Source organism: Apis mellifera, linkage group LG12 (assembly GCF_003254395.2).
Source record: "Apis mellifera strain DH4 linkage group LG12, Amel_HAv3.1, whole genome shotgun sequence".
Taxonomy (NCBI): Eukaryota; Metazoa; Arthropoda; class Insecta; order Hymenoptera; family Apidae; genus Apis; species Apis mellifera.
The window spans coordinates 7,803,907-7,823,307 of NC_037649.1; the positions used below are offsets into that span (position 1 = coordinate 7,803,907).

A 19,401-nucleotide genomic window follows, 5' to 3' on the forward strand; every position below is an offset into this window, starting at 1 on the left:
TTATCATATTCAAAATTTCTCTCAATGACAGAATAATTATTTTATGAGAAGCACAAGTTAAAATTCTATAAAGAATTGGCTATGACTCATAACCTTTAACAAAGAAAACGTACCAGATGTAATAACGTTATATATATGTTTGAAAAAAATTATAATTTGTATATATTATAATTCACTATTATTACATTCTTATTAATTTTTAAGCAACACTACAAAAAATACAACTTTAAATTAAATGGAATGTTTACTATCAATAACGACAAATGATACTACGTAACGCGTACATATAGTAAACTTAAAATATATACGTACCACACACGCATACATGCATTTCTTACTATCTTTACTGTGCATATAGCAGACTGTTCAAGGTTATTCAAATTCTAATACATAATTTTTACAATTTTTTATTATTTTTATTATTTTACAAATTGTATTGTTATTTTGTAATTATAATTTTAAATAAATTTTAAATATAATTTCTTTAATATATTTTTTCATAAATATTATTATGCATTATATGAATATCATAGATTTCTCAATTATGAATTTTAGATACTTTATTACTATGAAAATAGATAAACATACAAATTCAATTATTTATGAATTAAAACTTATGCTTGTAATTTTTTACTATACGATAAAAATAATATCAATTTGTGATTTTTTATAAAAATTGATTTATAATATTATTATTATTAAAATATTATTAATAATTAATTAATATAATAATATAATATGTTAATTTATTATATATATAAATTAAATTTATTTAATTATTACACATTATTAATAAGTGTAATTAAAAATATTGTGATAAATGTAAAAAAATTCTTACAGTATAGATAAGATATCGACGATTTGAAATATTTGAATAAAACAAATATTGACAAAAAAAATAAATGGTAGGAAAAGATAAGTTAAAAATTAGGGAATCAACGTCATTAAAAATATTATAAATAAATGAAACAAAAGAAAAGATAAAAAATATTGGGAAAAAGAATAGATAAAACTATCAATGCCATCTCTTGAGTGTTAAAAACATTTCAAAAGCAAAGTTAATCTATGTATGCACAATCTATCTTTTTTCCATTATTTGTTTTTTTTGTCTATGATTGTTTTTGAACACAGTTTCGAGATCAGATATAGCAACGATGCAGTAACGATGCAATTTTATTGCATAGTGATATATATTCATGATCATATCCAAATAACAAATAAAAATTTTTACTTTAAAAAAATAAAGTAAATTGATAATATATAAAATAATCATATAAAATAATAAATATCGAAATTAATAAAACTATCATTTGTTTAAGTATATAATCATAAAAATAAGAAATAAAAATAAAAATATTTAATAATAAGAATTAAAATTTTGGAATTTAAAAATAATTTTGAAAATTGGAATTTAAAAATAAGTTTTAAATTATTATGGATGAAAATTCAGTTCTGAAGCGACCTAAACCAACTGATAGTGAAGAAGAATTATTTCGTATGCAAGAAGAATTCTTAAAAAATAAACAAGAACCATCAGCTAAAGTAATTAATTTAAAGGAATCCACAAAATCTTTAAATACTACTTTTACTGCAATTCCTTACAATCATAAGAGTTTTAATAAAGTTAAATCAAAGTTTTCTGAATTAAAAAAATTAAAAACAGAAGATAGAATATGTACTTCACAAGGAAGTGGTAATATTATAAATCCTTTAATTAAAGAAACTGAAAAAAACACATTACAGGATTCTGTTCAAAATATAACATCTTCAAAAATAGTAATAGGAAATATTGTGGAAAAGAAATATGATACATATGAATTTGATAAAAAAAAATTTTTTTGTTATAACACAGGTTTTCCTGAAGTTTTTGTTTCTACAGATATGGTATATAATTATATTTTTTAATAAAAATAAATAATATGAAAATATTTCAATATATTGATTCCAATTTATTTATTTATTTTTTTATTCTTTTTAGAAGAATGATAAAAGTCAAAGTTTATTTTGGCAACAAATTTCTCCTAAAAGTAATGCTTTAAATAGAATAAAAGAATTACAAAAATCTGAATTTTTATGCATTAGTGATAAAAGTGTTATTGTAGAAGGATCATGGGCAAATGAAATACATAAAGAAAATTTAGAACGATTGAAGCAAATGAGTCAGGAAGATATATTAAAAGAAAAAAGTAAACTTGAAATAACTCTGAAGCCAGAATTAGTACAATTTTTAAGAGATAAAAGAATTAAAAAACAAAAAATAAATAAGATTCAAGAAAGTGATGAAATATCAAATAATGAAGCTCAAGATCAAAATATGAAATCTATATTTATAAAAAAAATAGTTACAGAAAAAATTTCTAACAAACATGATGATTCAATAAAAAATAATGATAATACTATGCAAATAGATAATGTTGAACAAAATATACCAAAATCTTCTAAAAAATTAATGGAACAAGCTAAAGAAAAAGGTTGGATACATATGGATTCTCTTGAATATGAAAAATTACAATGGATGGAAGATATACCTGCAGAAAAAACAAATGAACCTGCTTCAGATGAACCGTACAATGCTCGTTTTGACTTTAATGGTAAATTTTGAAATACCAATTTATTTAAAAAAAAAATAAAAATACATAGATTTTAATATTTTTAAACTATTTTTGTACTATTTTTTAAGGTGTATTATTAGCTTATAAAGATGACAATATATCTATGCAAAAAGGTCTACATCATCATGGAGAAGAACCTGAACGTCCTGGTTATTCTTTACAAGAATTATTGCAACTTACTCGATCATCAACACAACAACAACGTTGTACAGCTCTTATAACTTTAGCAAATATTATAGAAAAAAGTCGTAAGGGTTGGTATGATAAAACATTACAACCTCCACCCTTGATTGCATTAAGTCAAAGAAATCTTTTACTATTATTAAGATTTTCTTTGGATGATACATCGGTAGCTGTGATTACAGCAACTTTACAAGCACTTAGAGCTTTTTTATATAGCGAAGAGGATGAAATTTGTTTAGATAGATTATATGGTTTTAAAAATTATAAAGAACCTATTTTAACAACATCAAAGACTGATGTTGATGATATAAATAATTTAAAAGATCATGAACTAGTGCAATTGGATGCAATTGCTGCTTTATTAAGAACTGATATACTTTTAAGAATTCGGTATTTTCAATTATTTTATTTCTGAATAAATACTATGAAAAATTTATTAAAAAAACTAATTCAAATTATTTTTAGCTATATTTTGAATGAAGTGCGACCATCACCAGTTGCTGTAACTTATGCATTGGAAATTTTAATTAGACTTGTACGACATTCGCCTATTTCTACTATAAAAATTGCAAATACTTCACATTTATTGGAGATTATAATTGAACATTTTATGCCGTTATCTACAGATGCATTAGGTTTTTATATATATTTTATATCTCATATAAATATTTATTCAGATACTAATCAATATATACTAATCAAAATTTATATATAGCAATAACAGATACTATAAATAATGTTTATGGAGTACCAGTAGTTGCTGCAGTTAGATTTTGTCGTGTTTTACTTTGTTATGGAGAGAAATCTATTGCACAAAAATTAAATAATCTTAAAATTGTACAACGTATTATTTCGTACATCACTTGTGATGCAGGGTAATACTATATATTATTTACTTTAATTTAATTTAGTTAATATTAATAGAAAGTTTTTTTTACATATATTTATATATATTATATAAAATATAAATTTTTTAATAGAAAAATAAGTTTTAATCTCAGCATTGAAAGTTTACGATTGTGGAGGACTTTATTGTTGTATGAAGAAGCAACAGATAGTTTAAGTGGGGCACAATTAATTCTTATATCCCAATTACAACTTTTGTTAAGTAATCATGATATTCAAAACATTTCTGAATTATCTTGTGAATATGCAGCAGCTTTAATTGCTGTTGCAAGTTGTTTAGTACCTCTAAAAGCAAATATATCTGTTTTATTATTTAAATGGAGTATACAACTTCTATCTTTAGATAATATCACGGTACGTTTAATTAAAGTATGATATAAAATATGAATATATGTGCATTATAAAATACTATTATATTATATTATTATATTATATTATAGTGGGGTAATACAAAATTGATCGCAGAAACATTATTAGCAACAAAAGATAGTACTGTAATTAAAAAATTAAACATATCTCGATCAAAAGTATTTTCCAATCTCGAGTAAGTAGAAATTAAGAATTTAAGATTATGATATTAAAATTTTTTACTACAATAATTTTCAATGTTGTAATTTTTATATTTTTATTTTTTAGTTCTACTTCAAATTTGTTAAGTAATTGTTTAGCTATTGAACGCAATCCTTCTGCTTTACCTCATTTAAATGTGTTAACATATGATGGCCAATTACAACCTATTGTATCTCAACAATCTTGTATGCCTTTTCTTGCCACAGTTTTAAATATATTTATTGATCATTCTTTTATAGAAGAAATCCAAGCAATACTCAATCTTCCACAACTTTATAAGTATTTAAAAAAATTAGAAACAACAGATTGGTGTTTAGAAAGATCATGGTATACAAGATCAGAATTTTCTTTTTTGGTTGCTATAGTAAATGCAACTCTTTTTGTTGAAGATAAATTAGATGATAAGATGATGCATATTATTTGGAAAATTGCTATTAAACTTGTATCATCTTTACCTGCTGATTATTCATCTGATGTACAAAGTATGCTTAGGATTTCATTAGCAAAAGAAAAATTAAATATAAAAATAATAACGAATGAATTAAAAAAATTAAATCTAAATTCAAACATAGAAGATATCAAATTAAATTTAAATCATGATGTTTCTAGTTTATACGAACAATATATAACATTAAATGGTAAATGGGATCAAGCAGCAATGCCTAAAGATTGGTTTTATTTACCTATTGTACATATCTATACGAAATATAGAAATAATAATATATGTAATGATAATGACAAAACTGTTGTCTTAACTGTATTAAGTTTAGAATTAATATTACCGGATTTAGTTGAAAAATTATCGCAAACCTTGAGATTTAGTAGATTAATATTGATATACTTGTGCGATACATTATATTTGAATAATGATGTTTCTATTTTACTTACTAAAGTTGTTACAACTTTAGTAAAAGATAACTACAAAAAATTTAATTTTACAATAGATCTGCCAGGACTTAATTCTTTTACTGATTTGTTTACTGCTATGTGTGAACATTTTTGTTCAACTTCCTATGGTGATTATGGTTTTTCAATGACATTATTGATACCAATTGCACAAAGGCATGATGTTCATTATAGAAAACTGTTATGGTCGGAACACATAGGTTTACTTCGATATATTAGATTACCATTAGAACAATTAATTATTCCATTAAAAGAATATTTATATCCTTTTGAGGAAGATACATCTTTAATAGAAAGTTACATAACAGCACTTGTTAGAGGAATTGTGAATCAAAATTGGTGTCCTATTCCATATACAATTGCATTACATCATTCTGCTATGTATTTAAAAAAATCAAGTAAATTAGCAATACGAATGAGAACTCAGTTAGAAAAGATATCTAATAAAGTTCTAGCTGGTCTCTTGTTAAATTATCAATTACCTATATTTTAAAATTTATCTATAATTGTAAACTTTATTAAGAGTTTATTTATTTATAATTAAATTAATGAATTGTACCAATAAATTTTTTTATATGTTCAGTATATTTTAGGATTAAAATATTTCATATTATTGAAGGATCAAATAATTTATTTCAATTAATTGTAAAATATACAGATACCAATATTATTATAGATAAATAATTATGTCAATAGAGAATAGGAACAATTTGTTTATAAAGCATAGAGGCACTGCTTGGTCATTTCGCTGATTGCTAAGATTTTTAATAAATTAAAAAAGTATTGTAATAAAAATTGATTTATAAAGAATTTATGATGTGTGATATACATTTGTATATGCATTTGCTCATGCATATATAATTATATAAGAAAATTTATATATATATGTATATTATTTGTTTTATTATTATTTATCAATAATAAATTTTTATAAGTTATGAATTTTATTTTATTTAAAAATTTCATTCATCTATTTCTTTATTATAGATATTTGAATTTATAATATAATATAATATTCACATATATCATAAAATGAATATTTGCAAAAATATAAATATTTATAATTATCAATAAATAATAATAAAATTATTTTAATCATATAAATATAAAAATTTATTATTAAATATTCAACAATTACAAATAAAAGAACTATACATATAAATAGTAAAGAATAATAATTATAAGAAATCATATATTATTTGGATAAAATATGCTTTCATGATATAAAAAAATAATTCCATTAATTTAAATAATCTTGTTTTTGAAGGAAATTTATACTAATTTTATTAAATAAAATAAAAAATTGTGAACACAATAGGTGTAAGAATATTATGACAGTATTTATGCAATAATATTAATAGTTTTATATGTCTTGAATAGCACGTGCTTTTTTTATATTATTAAATTTCATATTAAATTATATAATAATTTTTTACAATAAAATATAGTTAATGAAAAATATATAGTAATAAAAAATTTAATTTAAAAAATAAATGCAGTTTCTTTAAAATTATTTTATATTAATCTATGATATAATTCGTAAATTATGTTCAACTTTCATTTATGTTAACAATCATATAACAATACAACAGATATTTCTTGGTCTATATTTTATATTTTAAATAATATAATGAATTTATATTTAAATAATTTGTTGATATAAATATAATATATAAATAATTTCTTTTTTATGTATTTTCTTTTAGTATAATCTGTATTATAATATATGTATATATGTATTATATGTAAAATGTGTGAATAATAGGAATCTCCATATTTATTTTAATTTACAACTTTTTATTTATTAAGCCAAAAAAAAATATATATATATTTGGTCGGTGCATGAAATATTTATTTGTTAAAATATTGTATATATTGTAAATATATTACAAGTAAATTTCGTTTCGATAATATTTTTAAATTATTAGTAGATCGATATATTTATATTTTTCAAATATTAAATAAATATTTTTTTTTGATTTCTTAATGATTATGAATCGTTAAAAAACATATTACACATAATTCTAGAATAATATTTTGCATTTTGATTAAACAAGATATTTTTATAATTATATTATGATATTAATTCTATTTTCTATATCAATTTATATAATTTATATATTTTTTAATAATTATATTATATATACATGTATGTTCTAATATATGTATATACAAACATGTTTTTTCTTATAGAAAAATAGGAAAATGAAATTATATCTTAAATATTAATGAAATGATTTTATTAACATTATTTGATTAATAGATATTTAGTCATTATTTCCTTTCTTTGATAGTAAATATTTTATTATATTATTTCTTTCTAGAAAAGTCGATTGATAAAAAGATTATTATTTTCAATTTTACAATAATTTTCAAAATATTCATATATTTTGTATATTTTCATATCTAAGAATTAAACGTATTAAAGTACCATCATATTATATTTTTTATCATATGATATATTATTTAAATTCCAAATGAAATTGCTATTTGTGTTCAGATCCTTTCATTAGTTAATGAACAATTTTGATTCCAATTACAATTGACAAAAGTTACGTACCATTATATTTTTACGAAAAAACAAATATTAGCTATTTTCGTTATGTGATAGCTTTCATAACGTTAACACCCATCGATTGCTAGGATTCTATACCAAGTTTTCTATAAGTTTCCCGATCTACTGTAACCAATCTGCCTTCTACGCTTGAACAATCCAATTCGATACAGTGTAATCTGGCACCCCATTCACAATGGCTCTGATCATCTTGACGGTAATATTTAATTTGCAGACAAGTAGTAAGGTAACCGGAACCCAAGACACGCATAGCTATTGGCAATTCTTCACGATGTCCACGAGCACTTGCTGGTATACCTTTCGTGCTATGATAAGCACTGTAAGCGCAGGCTGTTCCGTCCCGTGCACGCTCGATCGTTTCCACTTGTTTACCTCCTATGCTGAGGGACCTATAAGTTCAAAGATTGTTATTTAGGTAAGTTTCGTAGTGTTATACTACTATAATAGAATAAAAATAATACAAAAGATATTTAAATATCAATATTAAAGACTTTGTTAAAATTTTCTTAATTTAAGAACTTTATTTCTAATATTAATTTATTTATTTTATTTTAAATCTATGTTTTAAATTTTGATTTCTTATATTAGTGTTTTTATTTTTCTAAAAATAATACCAAAAAAAAACAAAAAAATTGTTAGGTTTTATAAAAAAAAGAAAAATAACGGATAATTTAAAATCAAATCGAAAGATTAATCGAATCGAACGCTTTTTAATTTCAATTGTAAGCATCGAAGCGATTTATTGATTACAAATCGATAGTCACGTCCGCGTCGACAGAATCGTGCTTCAAATACATTTGCATCCTCGATCAGGTATTTGAGATTCTAAATCTCGTTTCTATTATGCATCATCTAGCACGTATATACTGTAATCATTCACAAAATAGTTGCAAAATTTTAATGTTATAAATTATTAAATTTTAATTTCATGTCTTTCTTTATTATTATTTTCATATTGTACAGAAAATGTATTATAATGAAACAAAATATTATAGGTTAGTATTTTGAATATATAAATAGTTATATGTATATATATATATGAATTGATTTTATAAAGTGTATGTATTGTAATAAGAAAGAAAATAATTAAGCAATGAAATATAAAAATACTTTTATATTTAATTAAATAAAATACATTGATTTTATTGCAAATCTTCATAAATAATAAAAATTATCTTTTTTATTTAAAAGTTTTCTATTAAAAGTTGTCTTTTCTATTTAAATATTTTTAAGACTGTTTTTATTTTATATTTTTGCTTATTTGATAAATAATTTTTTAATTATTTATTTATAAGACTATTTATTCTATATGTTTAATTTGATTATATAATATACATATATATTATTATATAATATACGTTATTATTTATATTAATGTAATAAAATTTATGCGCATTTTAAATTAAAAATCAAAAACAAAATATATGAAGTTTTAAGCAATAAAATGCAAAATCAATCTTACTAATATTGTTTTACTAATTTTGTTGCTATTCGTAAAAAATATAAAAAATTATGAATCGTAAGTATCAATTTTTCTTATTTTTTTTCGATGAGGATATTCAAAGAAATCTTGAGATTTTTTTTACTATGAAAACAGTAGCTGTGTCAAATATTTACTAATATATCAAAAGGAATCAGATCTTTATGGTAAAAATTTTTTTTTATTAATTATAAAAATTTAATATCCTATTTTTTGATATCAAAAAAAATTCCGCAGGATAGAAACGATAAGAAGCTGATAAGATTTAAAGTGAACGATTAAGAACGATTGCGGTGAAAGTAGGAAAAGGAGTGCGATGCAGAAATGGATGTGATGGAGATATGTCCGATTGATAACAAGCAAAGGAATATAAAAAAATTCTTGATTTCGGAACATGCGAATGTGGAGAGTCATAATGCATTACAAAATAAAAATGCAAAATATTTTTGATTAATTTTCAATATCGAAATTCGTTCCTAATTAATTCGACATATCGAATTTGAAATTAATTCTTATTGTTATATAATTCAAGTTTTATGCATCAAGCAAAAAATTCCTCGATTAAATTGTTTAATAATCATAATAATCATTTCAGATTTCATAGAACTATTTCTTCAAGTTTTAGATGTAAGTTGGATTTGATACATTACATCATGAAATCTAGACGTTAATATACAATATCGTAATATCTTTTAGCATGTATGGTTCATTTTAGATACGCGATGATGTTAACCTACTTTGCTCGCTGATGTTTCAGCGGATATATTTCTTTTCTTTTCTTTCAATTGAAGAAAAATAATGAAAAGAAAAGTCATATTCTTCTTAATAAATAATTCTTTTAATAACTGAACAGCATAATTTTTCTATTTTTCACGAAACTTTGTTCTATGTTTATCGTTTTCTAATATGGACCAATTTCTCATAGTTTCTAAAACAAAGTATTCGTTTAATATATTTAAGCTTATATTATGATTTGTGTAATTAGTAAATTTAGAACATTATAGAATATATACTTAGTGTTAAATAAGATTCATCATTTTTATAAATCTCTAATTTAAAGTAGAAAACTTTATCATTCTTGCGCTTACTCTATCCTTTTCTTAATAGTTCTTCTTTTCTTTATAAGAATATTGCATAAGTGACAATAGTGAAATATCTTATTTATAGCATCATATAAACAATATTATATATTTCTTCCAGGGGAAAATCGAGTGATCTTATACTGTCTTTCATCTTTCTCCCTTTGGTTATTAGCACATCTATTAGTACCTGAGTTATCAAGAGTTCCTCTTTCGAACAGATGAGATGATCACACTTGATAGATATAAGAAAAAAATTTTTATGCAAACTAGAACTTTACATGATCGACTTCCTCTATCCCTGGACTGATAAAGTCAATGATGAAGCTTAATATTGATTCTCATTGTGAATACCTCATCATCTACTAGTATAGTTGATATGATGTGTAATCCTTAGTAGCATATTATAATAACTGAAAAATTTTATCTTAAAAAAACTATAGGAATCAATGTTGTAATATGAAATTTATTCGTTTATGTATAATATCGTATAAGCAAAATCATGATGACAAAATGTCTTGTCTAATAGTATTGCATGAACGACGTATCATGGTATCGAGATATCTCATCCATAGTCATGAAAAAGAAGGACAGGAATCGACTTCAATCGAATAAAGTGCAGACACACTTTTTGGAGAAAGGAAAGGGGAATAGAAGAGAGGGGGGGGGAGAGAGAGAGAGAGAAAAAGGAAGAGAAGACGAGTTCAGAAGCGATGACTTTGATAGATCACGCGCAATCTTGGAAGGAAATATATTTTCGTGTTGGTAGGCGCAAAATATCTTGCTTGTGCATATGCCTCGATGTATCTTTCGAATACATCCTAAACATTTTGAACACAGTTTCAAGATGAGACTTTAATTAATTCGTCGAACTGTTTCGCGGTTATGAGGTTTAGTTGCGACCTAAATCGTTGGCAAGCTATTATTCAACGATATTGGATCTCGAACAATTGACTCTGGTTTATGCTATTCTATCATGCAGTTCCATTATCTATTACTCTAGTTATTGCAGTTCTACTAATTACTTCTTATTGTAGGAAGAAATTAAATGAACATAGTAATGATAATTTTAATCATTATCCTAATGTTCAATGTTTTTCAAAATTTTTAATCAAATGAATTTGATATTTTTTTTTTTTTTTATAATAAAATTTTAAATTTGAATATACTTTGGTACCTTCGAATAACAATATAAGAATTAAGTATTTTTATTATATCAATTCATTTCAATAATACATGTTGAACAACTTCTTGAGGTAAAACTTCTTAATTCCAATGCATATTATATTTTTTCCTCAGAATTTCCCAATCTTATTTATAATATCTTTCTCTATCTTATTATTGTTTGCAAAATACATTTTTTCTGCATAAATTTTTTAAAAATTTCAATGATTTTATAATATTATTTCTCGAAAGAAATTTATAAAATATTCAATGTTAATTTCTTTTCATTCATTGATTTTTTTTTTTATTCTTTTTAATAAAATAAATATAGCAAAAATGTATACACTTCTTTTGAGTCTAAAAGTCAAATTATATTTACTTTAAATAATCCACGGAATAATTGGTTGCATGTATTTACTTAAATCAACCAAACGAATCTCCGACAAAAGAGATTTCCAATTAGCAAATTTAACGGCCGCGCGGGAAATAAAGAGAAGATGAAGAGGGCAATGTAACATGAAGCATCCTCTTTTGAAAGGCAATCTCTCTTGAAACAAAAAGCTATTCACTATCTTGTATTTTTACTCCTTTTAATTTTTTTTTCTCCTCTTTCTCCTTTTTTTTCTCCGTTTTCGTTTCCTTCTTCTTTTTTCCTTGCACTTGCTATTCTCAAAAAATAAAAAAAGAAAAAACTTAACATTGAAACGAGAGATCAAACAGAAAAATTCCGATTCATTCTAGAAGAATGTAGAAAGGCAACTTCAATTTTTCTATTATTAAATCTTGAAAAGGAAAAAAAGATTGAGAAATTATTATTTTAAGAGATGTCGACAACCGCGTTTTACGAAGGTTTTCTAACAAAGACGTGAAAATTGCTGACTCGTGTCGCGATAAATAGATCTTCTTTGCGCAAACACTTGCACTCTATACTTTATCGTGTTGAATAAATCGAAGGATTTTGCAAACATTCCGAATATATACTAGGTTATTTCACGCATATCTTATTTACTATTTTACTTCTAAATAAAATATTTTAATGTTTATCGAATAATTTTATTAATATCTCGAATAATTAATTTTCATGTAACCTTAAGATTACTTTTAGCTATAAATGTATATTTGCATGCAATTTATCGTGGTATTTACGTGTCGCTTAATCAAGATTTTAAAAATTTTAATATTCATAATCTATTTTTATGTATCTATAAAAATTCATAATTTTGCTTTGATAAATATTAAAAAATTGAATATTCAATAATTTTTTTAAAGGATTAGATTCGGATAAAATTCAAATGAAATAGAGATTTTTATTTGATATTCTTTTTTTTTTTTTTTATTAATTATATTTTTTTTATCCGATGTTATATGCCACATGGAAATATGCTAGTTGTTCTAGTTCTACCAGTCTATAATACTTTTGAAAGTGGAATATTTTTTATTCCGTGACCCGGTTTCTTGCCTGTTATATGACGCTGTCGGGCCAATGTGTCTTTACACCACTGCGCTGGAAGATTTTTTTTCATCTATGTTATTATTTTAAGATACCGCCACTCCGATAGATCTTTTCGATTTTCATTCAAATTGATAAATAACAGTAGAAAACTGTTGCTGAGAGATAATCCAATTGTAAAGTTAATAATTAAAATTGTAAGAAAGTGGGATTTTTGTCTCGTATTAGCTGAAGTGGCCTTTGTAAGTCGTATGACTTATCAGTCTTGTTACCACTGATTTTTCTTCATAGTTTAATTGCTCTGGAAAGAAATACGAGAATATCACGACATATGTCATTATATTTTTATGGAACAATGCGTGTACGTGACTCATTCGACTTTCTCAGAGTTAACTCGAAACTTTCGATCGTTAAAATGCATTACCTAGTCATTCGTGAAATGAATTATTAAGCTTATAATACATAGATTCTTACCTATATGCTATTAAAAATAATTAGAGGGAACATCTGCATTTATAATTCACGATAATTAAATAATTGATTAGGATGTTGATTTATCGATATCGTAATAATAATTTAATTTGTAGAAATCTAATAATTAATTATTATCTATTTTAGTTTTTATTTAATTTTCGAATAATTTGAACGATATAAGATATAATTTAACGTATAATAATATATAATTTTATATTTATATATCATTTACATTTTAATAATAATTTTTAATGCATCAATTATTTCATAAAAAAAAAGATAATGAATAAGTAATTTTCGCGATCCAATATTTTATAAATAATACACGCATCAATTGAAGGATTCATTATAGGAAATATATTATTTAACGAATGATAATAAATAAATAAAATATTGTAATATCAAATTAAAAAGAGAGAGAAAAGAGAAATGAATTTTGAAATATATTTTCAAAATGAAAATTAATTATGACAATAAAATAACGCAAAATTATTTTCAAAGCGGCAAATTTTTGAGCGGTAAATTTAAATTTATCCATAGTTGAAAGTAACTTTACATTGCATAGGCCGTAAAATATAATTCGAGTAGATGTTTGAATAGACAATTCGCTCTTTCTAGTAGAAGATTTTGTAAATAAGCTTTTTCGGCACGTATCCTTTTTGTATCGTTCGCGCAACTAGTGCTTTCACAATGGCTACTGTTCGATGTTTATTGACGCAAGTCACGAGCATTCAACGCTATCAAAGATTTAGCTTTAACGACTTTTGCCAGAAATGAAGAAAAATTTGACGACTAAATTTAAATATATAGAGATTAAAGTTTCGTTCGCGAAAAAACACGGATAATTAATTTTAAATATTGTAATATTATAGGGAAAAAATATATTACACGTTTAAAATATGTAATTACGGTTATAACTTATAATTTCTATTATTAACATTGTAATAAAGATTTTATAGACACTTTAACATTTAATTCTCGTTGTTAAAATAATAAATTATAGTAGAATAAATGTAAATTGTAGAGAAGAAGTATTTTCAAGTATTTAAATATTTTTTTTTTAATATCTTTTTGTCATATTTCAAAAATAGTAAAACGTGTAAGCATATTATAATAATTAAAAAAACGCATTAATTAATATATTTCTTCAGAGAAATGTAGGTTCAAGCGTCGCGTGATTTAAGTTAATTACATACCACGTTAAAATTCTGAAAATTCTACACGATTTTTAGCGTTTATGGTATTAAAATTTAAATTTAAATAAAATTCTCAACGAGATTTATTTATCTAAATAATATTCTTACTCTTCAAATTACAAATTAATTCGCGAATTAACATTTTTAATTTTTAGGAAGCATTTTCCTGAAAAATAATCGATAAAAAAAATATGGCCATATACTACATATACATCTTAATCTGAAATGCTTTCTAGTGAATGACAAAACGAGCAATATATTTCGAAACAAAGGACAGGATATTTTTACAAATACTAGCGTGCAATGAGAGACAAGAGAAGGAAAACCAATTTCACATTGATCGTCAAGCAATTTGCAGAATAATTTGTGAGATCGAATGTATCCATTTAAAACTTTATATTCAACAATATATTTCGATATTAATATTTTCCCCGAGAATGTTACATTCGAGAACGATATTACATATACTTTCAAAGCAATATCATCGGTAATAAAAAGAAACATCAAAAATTCATTGCTATTCATAAATTATCGATAAAAATGCATAAATATTTGATTATTACTACTAAAAAATCACGTTTCTGTTTATCACGATAAATAGAATTTCATTTATGAACATTCCAACAAATCTTTTCATTACTATTCTTTCGTATATTGTTTGTTCGATAACAATTTTATTTCTTTAATTTATAATTCTGTAATGAAAAATATCCTTTTAATCTTTAAGGCTTCGAAATTTTAGAAAAATGTCTAGGAAACTCGAAGATACATTTTCGAAATTTTTAACGTTAAATTCAATTTTTGAAATAGCTTCGTGTAAAAAGAAAAGACTATTGAGTGTCTTTGAAAACTCGATTTCATTGCACATATTTATTTTCATTCGTTGTTTAAATATTATCCACGCAAAATCACTGACCTATGCGCCAGCAACACTCTGCATATCGTAATTGCCAAGTAATTTTAGCCGCTATTCGTGCTACGAACACGATTTTGTTACTTACCACGCATTGAAAAACAGCGCTGCAGTATAACACTAGTCGATATTTCAATCGTCGTGTATGATTACCTTCTCCATCTTTTCACGTATCTATTTCATCGCATAAAGACATATTTTCGGTACGGAAACACGATATACGATTGTAATTATTTATCGTCAGCCTTCTTTCAAACTCTACTTCTTCGATGAAATTTTTATTCGATTCTATCCTTGAGTGTGGAATACTCTAGATTCAATTAAAAACTGTGATATTAGTTTTTTAAAAAAAAATTTCGAAATTGCGTATCTATTTCTTTCGAACTTCAAAAACATTTATTTATTAATATACGATTTTTAAAATGTATATCATTTTTATCTTTCATTGTTCATTTTCTAACTTCTTCTTTTACAGCTTTCGTCAATGATAATCAGAAGCCAAGAATCAATTGTTCCAAGAGAATTGTTCCAATTGAACCGAATGAAGATCGCGATCGATTTGCAATTTTTACAATTCAAGGCCGATATCGTTTTAGTAGATATGTAACACCTGGTCTTCTCTCACCTCTTCTTCGACTTGTATGTCGCATAGATATATATGTATAACGTTTTGTATCCCTTTCTTCTATATTTGGCACAGTAACCTCAATTTGATCTTAGATCCTAATTCGATGCCTTTATTCTACAACTCTTTATAAACAAGAGTGTGTTCAAAATTATCGATAAATTGATAAATTGATATTTATTTTTTTAAACAACTCTTCAATTTTCACGAATAGACTACATCAAGTCGGTTATTCTGATGAAAAACTTAATAGTTTCTAGACACGTTTCCAACCCCCTCGGGTACATGAATTTTTTATAACCATCCTTCTTAACCCTCGTATTGGGTAAAATTGATCTATACCTATACCAATAGATCTGAATCTAATATTCTACTTTATCTCGTATCTTGTACTCAATATCCTATAATATATTCGAAAAATATTATCGATGGTATTAATCGGTAAAATATCTCTCTCTAATCTAATCAAAAATATATTTTTTTAAAGAATAAATAGAACTATACTTATATAATTCGATTATTATGATCGAAAATTGAAAAAAAATTGTTGAATTTTTAACGATTACAGAGAACGATTAAATGAAGAAAACGAAACATTAATAAATTCCATCACATTTGTCATCAATTATAGTTTTGTATTACAACGAAAGCAACGAAAGATTATTCAATATATAGTATATGCGATATATTGTACATTGATTACTTTCGTAATCCTCGTTCCTCGAAGAATATCGTCTATGAATTAAGGCTTATCGATTCCTTTTATCCAGTTAAGCCGAGAAGATCGCCGTTTAGAAACTCTTCACTATAATTATTCAAAATGGTGTCCAAGAAGATGATTCTTTCTCCTCTTTCTTTTTATCCTTTCTTCGATAAGGAGTATTTCAAGGAGCACTAGATGAAAATCGATCTTTCCTAATGTCGTTTTTCTCTTTTAAAATCGCTCGTCGAGATCATAAAACACATGAAGTTTTATAAGATCGAAAGGATCATATTTTACAATTCTTACTTTTCTCCATTAAAATGCCCTGGGCCCTTGAGATATATGTCGAAGACGAATGTCGAAAACTCGAAAGGAAAATGTAATGGTAATTTAAAAAATTTATTTTACTTATATTTTGATTATTGATTTATTTTAAAGATTCCTTTTAAAGATTAAATTTTGCAATTTTTAATTTTTGTTATATTAATCTTTTTTCTATATTGATATGGTACAATGTACGCTATTCTTCATATAAATCCTTTTATGAGGAAAGTATTGTATTTCATGATTCTATCGTAAGGCAATTACCATTGCAACAATTCAAATCTTATAATAGAATTAAAAAAAATTTACTATCAAAGAAAGAAAAATCAAAAGTTTAGAATTTATTTATTTATTAAAAAAGAAGAAATGGAATTATTTTCATTAATGTTGTCTTTTTTCTTTATTTGTATAGTAATTATATAATTCAAAGTATATATATTTATAGATATTTATATTTGGAGATAAATAAAATTTCTTTTTTTTTTAAAAAAAACATCATTTCTTTAGGTTTTTTATTAGATAAATTTAACGTCAGTGCACTTCTTTTTTTATGAGTGATGATACAACAAAATAATCATTTCTTGAATAATACATCAAATAAGTTATGAAATTTGCAATTTTTATTTAAGTATAAATTAATAATTCAATAAGTTATACTTAAAAATTAATGATTTAATATTAAAACAGAAATATAAAATAACTGAGATGTATAAAAATATTAAATTCATATGAAAATTTTACATTGATATTATATATTGATATAAAAAAATAAAAATTTTAACAATTAAATATAATTAATTAACAATCTAATAAATTATGTTGAAAAATATTAAGCATATAAATGAAAAGCATAAATGTTTATTGAAAAATGAAAGAAGTAAATAATGGTCATGTATCTAGCATTAGATCTCATTTATATAATTTATCTGATTGTAAATTTATGTAGCAAAATAAATATCTAGATCAAATAAAATGAAATGGACAGTTCAAAATTATCAAAATTATTAAAAAAATAACAATCAATTATCTTAAGTGTTTAATCCTTTAAAGAAAAGATGAATCTCGCGGATATTCCTGTCTCTCCTATTATAATTATAATTATTACAATAAAAATTATCATTGAATATAAAGTTCTATAAAACAAATTAAAAAATCAAATAAAAAAGAAACAGTGACACAAGATGAACGAAAAAAACAATAATTGTTTTTAAAAAAAGAAAAATTAATGTATCATTTAATCGTGACATTTGTTGTACCCACTCTAATATTTGCGGTGGTTTGAAGCTGATGTCCAACCGATACGTGGCCTCACAGCTTAATTTGACGGTCTTTAATTGTCGAAATCTCGCTGAAGTTTCCATTTTGCAATAAACTGGACCAGCAGTTGGTTCCCTTCTTAGGGATAAGGTCACACGAAAATGTCCATCAGCACCCATCTAGCTCCATAATTTAACTTTAAAGAAAATATAAAAAAGAAAATAGCGCAATATCTCTTTTGCAACTTTTTCAATATAAATTTGTTTAAATCACATATTATGTTTGTGCACGTGATATAACAAAAATGAATTTAAATTTTTTTTTTTATAATTTAAAGGACAACTCATAAAATTTGCACAATCCGAAGGAACACCGCGACAAGACAAACGAACGTTGCAACGTGCGCGATGGGCGTCGCGACGCTTACTGAACCGCAGCGTCGTAGAGGTAATGTGATTCCGGACACGCGACGGCAGCTTTTTTCGTTTTGCTTTCCATTCCCAATCAACTTTTTCTTTCAATAATGAAGAAGATAATTATATATTATAATTATATACAAATAATTATATGCTCAACTGTTATTTTCAATTAATTATTGAAAATAATCATAAATAAATACTTATGTATATAATAATATTTATATAAATAAAACAAATGAATGATAATATAAATTATAAAATAATAAGATAATACAAAAAATAAGATATAAAGCGAACCATATATCAAATTTACACAACTTACTGAAAAATGATCGTAAGATATATAATAAGATCCATATTAGATGTAAGATAAGTTTCAAATTATTATTTTCACTTTAAACTTACGAATTCTTATTTTTATCGTTATTTTTATTTTAACATTCTCAAAATCAAAAATGTTCATTCTATCATATTTTAGAATAATTTCTTAAAAATACTTTGATATTGTAAAGTATTTCGATCTCAATAATTCCAGAATGAAAAATTTAAATTTCTAATTCCACAA

The 19,401-nt window shown here is 23.8% G+C and overlaps 2 protein-coding genes and 1 long non-coding RNA gene across 3 annotated transcripts; 2 read left to right on the forward strand and 1 right to left on the reverse strand.

Moving 5' to 3' along the window:
- The first annotated feature begins 1,095 nt into the window (after positions 1–1,095).
- On the forward strand, positions 1,096–5,739 carry LOC551753 (RNA polymerase II-associated protein 1). Its single transcript, XM_006565170.3, has 8 exons — positions 1,096–1,884; positions 1,979–2,591; positions 2,681–3,185; positions 3,261–3,430; positions 3,511–3,670; positions 3,776–4,055; positions 4,142–4,245; positions 4,338–5,739. The coding sequence occupies exons 1-8, from the start codon at positions 1,435–1,437 to the stop codon at positions 5,668–5,670; spliced, it is 3,615 nt and encodes a 1,204-aa protein (XP_006565233.2). The 5' UTR covers positions 1,096–1,434; the 3' UTR covers positions 5,671–5,739.
- Positions 5,740–7,510: 1,771 nt separating this feature from the next.
- LOC102656473 (CB1 cannabinoid receptor-interacting protein 1) lies at positions 7,511–18,959 on the reverse strand. The gene is made up of 2 exons (XM_006565169.3): positions 18,421–18,959; positions 7,511–8,141 (listed from the first exon to the last, which is right to left on the reverse strand). The coding sequence occupies exons 1-2, from the start codon at positions 18,594–18,596 to the stop codon at positions 7,817–7,819; spliced, it is 501 nt and encodes a 166-aa protein (XP_006565232.1). The 5' UTR covers positions 18,597–18,959; the 3' UTR covers positions 7,511–7,816.
- LOC102656387 lies at positions 8,079–11,405 on the forward strand. The gene is made up of 3 exons (XR_003305871.1): positions 8,079–8,167; positions 9,470–9,859; positions 9,948–11,405. It is a non-coding gene; the product is annotated as an uncharacterized LOC102656387 (long non-coding RNA).
- Positions 18,960–19,401: the final 442 nt, after the last annotated feature.

Bases quoted from the DNA above. Each gene is read 5' to 3' on its own strand.
- LOC551753 (XM_006565170.3), top strand. From the start codon at position 1,435: ATGGATGAAAATTCAGTTCTGAAGCGACCTAAACCAACTGATAGTGAA. The intron at 3,186-3,260 runs GTATTTTCAATT...AATTATTTTTAG, and splicing joins GATATACTTTTAAGAATTCG to CTATATTTTGAATGAAGTGC. The intron at 3,671-3,775 runs GTAATACTATAT...ATTTTTTAATAG, and splicing joins TACATCACTTGTGATGCAGG to AAAAATAAGTTTTAATCTCA.
- LOC102656473 (XM_006565169.3), bottom strand. From the start codon at position 18,596: ATGGGTGCTGATGGACATTTTCGTGTGACCTTATCCCTAAGAAGGGAA. The intron at 8,142-18,420 runs GTGGGTACAACA...TTGAACTTATAG, and splicing joins AAACCACCGCAAATATTAGA to GTCCCTCAGCATAGGAGGTA.